General features: G+C 54.4%; 1 protein-coding gene across 1 annotated transcript in view; it reads right to left on the bottom strand.

Moving 5' to 3' along the window:
* Positions 1-2,952, bottom strand: part of DAZAP1 (DAZ associated protein 1) — a gene marked incomplete at both ends in the record, with an annotated part of 16,584 nt that overhangs the window by 1,855 nt on the left and 11,777 nt on the right. Inside the window, 3 exons of the mRNA XM_010136873.1 lie at positions 377-559; positions 1,394-1,534; positions 1,937-1,966. Coding sequence (XP_010135175.1) covers positions 377-559; positions 1,394-1,534; positions 1,937-1,966 — 354 coding nt within the window. The remainder of the gene's footprint in view (positions 1-376; positions 560-1,393; positions 1,535-1,936; positions 1,967-2,952) is intronic.

The raw sequence follows: 2,952 nt of genomic DNA, 5'->3' as shown, positions 1-2,952 counted from the left end.
GCCCGGCGCTGCCTGCCTCGACACTGTTCCTACTCCTGTGGTCTGTTCTCCAACCTGAACAGAATCTGCTACGCTAAAAAGTTGACTATGAGCTCCACGGAGCTCCTGGAGGAACAAGTCTGAAGTACAGACTGGGGGCAGAGCAGATCAGTAATTCATCCCAGCAGCGCACGAGTGTCAGAGCGCGATTTCACAGCATTGTACAGTTGATTAAGAAAATCCCCTCTGGCTAGAACAGCTCCTGACACAAGGATTGCTTGAGAGCTGGTGGCTGGTGTCCCCCCCACCCCCTTCTTCCCCAGGGTAACGGGGGAAAGCTGGAGGAGAGGGGCTTTTTTGTTTTGGTTCGTTTTGTTTTTTACATGCAGTTACTTACCAAACTGACTGTAGGGGAATTCTGGCTGAGCAGTTGGGGGTTTGCTCATGTCCTGAGTTGCCTGAGATGGTGGTGGTGGTGGTGGAAAAGCTAGTGGTGCTGCCCCAGGAGTGGCGGGTGGAGGAGGTACTCCAGGCGGGGCAAACTGGTCAGGTGGAGGAGGTGGAGCACCGTAACCAAAACCTGAAACACAGCAAAGTACAGGACGTGGGAGAAGACACAGGCAAACGCCACCCCGACCTCCTGCTTGGCTCTGGAGCAGGATTCCATGTTTTCTAGAACACTTTTAAGTCTATTAAGACCAAAGCGTTTGTTACCTACAGGCCCTACGGTGATGCAGGCCCACGCTCCGGCAGCTGCTGTGGTCAGAAGACCCCGACAACCCACCCTCCAGCAGGAAACCACCCCCCGCCAAGGAAGGCTGCAGCCCCAGTGGCAGCCAGCAAGGAGAAAGGGCTGAGGCCGAACTAGGGACCAGACTGCGCTGACACTGTGAGCCACGAGGAAGAAAGTGGATTGTTCAAGTTCTTAGGAGGAGAAGACGACATCCCTGACCAACGGTGGCTTCGCAGCAGAGGAGGTGCTTTCTCCACTTCCTTTTAGAGCAGGTTTGGGACTAAACCGTGCAAAAGGCAGCCTGAGGGGGCAGGTGCTAAAATCCTATTTACATTCCTAGTGCCAGTTGCGACCTTAATTCCTTAAGCTTCTCTGAAACAGCAGCCTGTGTCTAGCCCAGGTCACCCCGCAGTAATCTCTACCTCTTCCCTCTGATGTCATAGTAGGGGTACACAATAAATCAAAAGTCGTTTAGCAACGGGGATTTATGATTACTGCACCCAGGAAAAAAGCAGCCCAGCTCAGGGACAAAGACACTTATCTACAGCTCAGAACATACAACCTGGGCAACACGTGTCAGGACAGAGGGAACGTCGCGGGGAAAGACCCACGTCTAGAGAAAGGTGAGCGAAAGCCGGGGACTGACTGTGGGGAGAGGTTGTACCGCAGCGGGTCACTTACTGAAGGGTGGCGGGGTGCCATAGCCCTGCGGAAATCCTTGCGGAGGGGGGAACCCCCCGGGAGGTGTAGAGACTATGTATGAGGTAAATGGTGGTGGCGGTGGAGGAGCTCCTCGTCCTGGGGGAGGTGGTCCATAACCTCCTGGAAAACCAAGAGAAAGCAAAAACTGCAGCGGCTGACGAAGGAAACGCTGCTGCTGAAGTCAGCCTCCTCTAGATGGGGTACCGCTGCCTGGCAGAGCTCAGGGGCACTCTCGCCCTTCCCCAACCCCTGCTCCGGGAAATACTTGTCCTCCGGGTACCCCTACTGTAAATAACTGCCGCTGAGAACTAACGCCTTGGTAACAAATGAGTGTGGCTGGTGACAGCAGGAAGCACGTCAGTGCCCAGAACACACGGTCATCTTCTCCCTCGTTCTTTCAGGACAAATTCCATCAAGGTTTTAAATGTAGGTTAAACACTACAGAAATCACTGAGAATTCTTAGAGGAACAGAGTCTGGCTCAGGAATTTCTGTCAGAACTGGTCTCCTGTAAGGTACTTACCAATGGCCTGTCCAGCTGGCACCCACATCCCTGAAAGAGAAGAGAAAAAGGGACTTACACAGGCCCTGCCTGCAGCTGCCTGCTGCCACCAGGAACCATCTCAGAGGAAGCAGATCTCGCCCCGGGCTCTGGAGCGGACTGGAGATCCTCCCAGCGACACTCACACACCTACTCCTACAGCCCAAGTCTTGGATGTTTTGGAATATGCCATTCTGAAAGACCCCGAGTGATTCAGCAAACACTGCACGGAGGAGAGAGCAGCCCCCAAACCACTCGGAGCGCTCCAGAGCCGCGAGTGCGGGAAACAGACCCAGTATGAGCAAGCCCGGGATCCCAGCAGACCACCCAGCCAAAGCGCTCCGAACACCCCGCCAGCTTTACTCTCCTTGTCTTTGAACCACAAACCCCTCATCTTCTGCTTTCGCTGCAGCTTTAGACCGAACGACAGACACGTTTATCCAGCGGGTCCGGTACCGTTTTCTCTATGCACAGCCTGGTCCCCCCGTCTGCGCGGCGGCAGAGCAGCGCGGCTGGGCGGCACCTCAAAGCCTCGGCTGTAGCTCTCGCCTTAATAAGCTCCGCAGGGAAAGCTGCGCTCCCGCACCGAGGGACCGGCAGTAGATGAAGCGGTGACAGTCCCTTTAGCCCCCCAGGGGGAAATTTCTCATCTATGGGAGCAAGCAGCTCGCTTCTGTCAAACGCAACTCAATTATCCCGCCATATGTATCAAAACCGCCTTTGGATGCACTCAGCGTATTTATCCTGCCTCCGGAATCTTGTGGGGGTTACAGCCAGACCCAGAGCACACGGCTGCTCCTTTCCGCCCCGAAGGGTTCAAGCTAAATCAAGAAAATGATACGCAGTAAGCGCTCCCCTGCACCACGGCCAGCCCAGAGCTGCTTGTTATTTTTCCAGGCTACATTAAGCAATAAAATCCAAAGGCAAGACCATCTGTTTTTCTCTCAGCCCTTTCAAGTTTTACTTATAACTTCCTCTGAAACCGCCTCAGCCTTGAA

This window comes from Buceros rhinoceros, unplaced genomic scaffold (genome assembly GCF_000710305.1).
Source record: "Buceros rhinoceros silvestris isolate BGI_N320 unplaced genomic scaffold, ASM71030v1 scaffold24525, whole genome shotgun sequence".
In the NCBI taxonomy this organism is placed as follows: Eukaryota; Metazoa; Chordata; class Aves; order Bucerotiformes; family Bucerotidae; genus Buceros; species Buceros rhinoceros.
The sequence above is the reverse complement of the archived record's forward strand: the minus strand, read 5'-3'. Positions and strand labels throughout refer to the sequence as shown.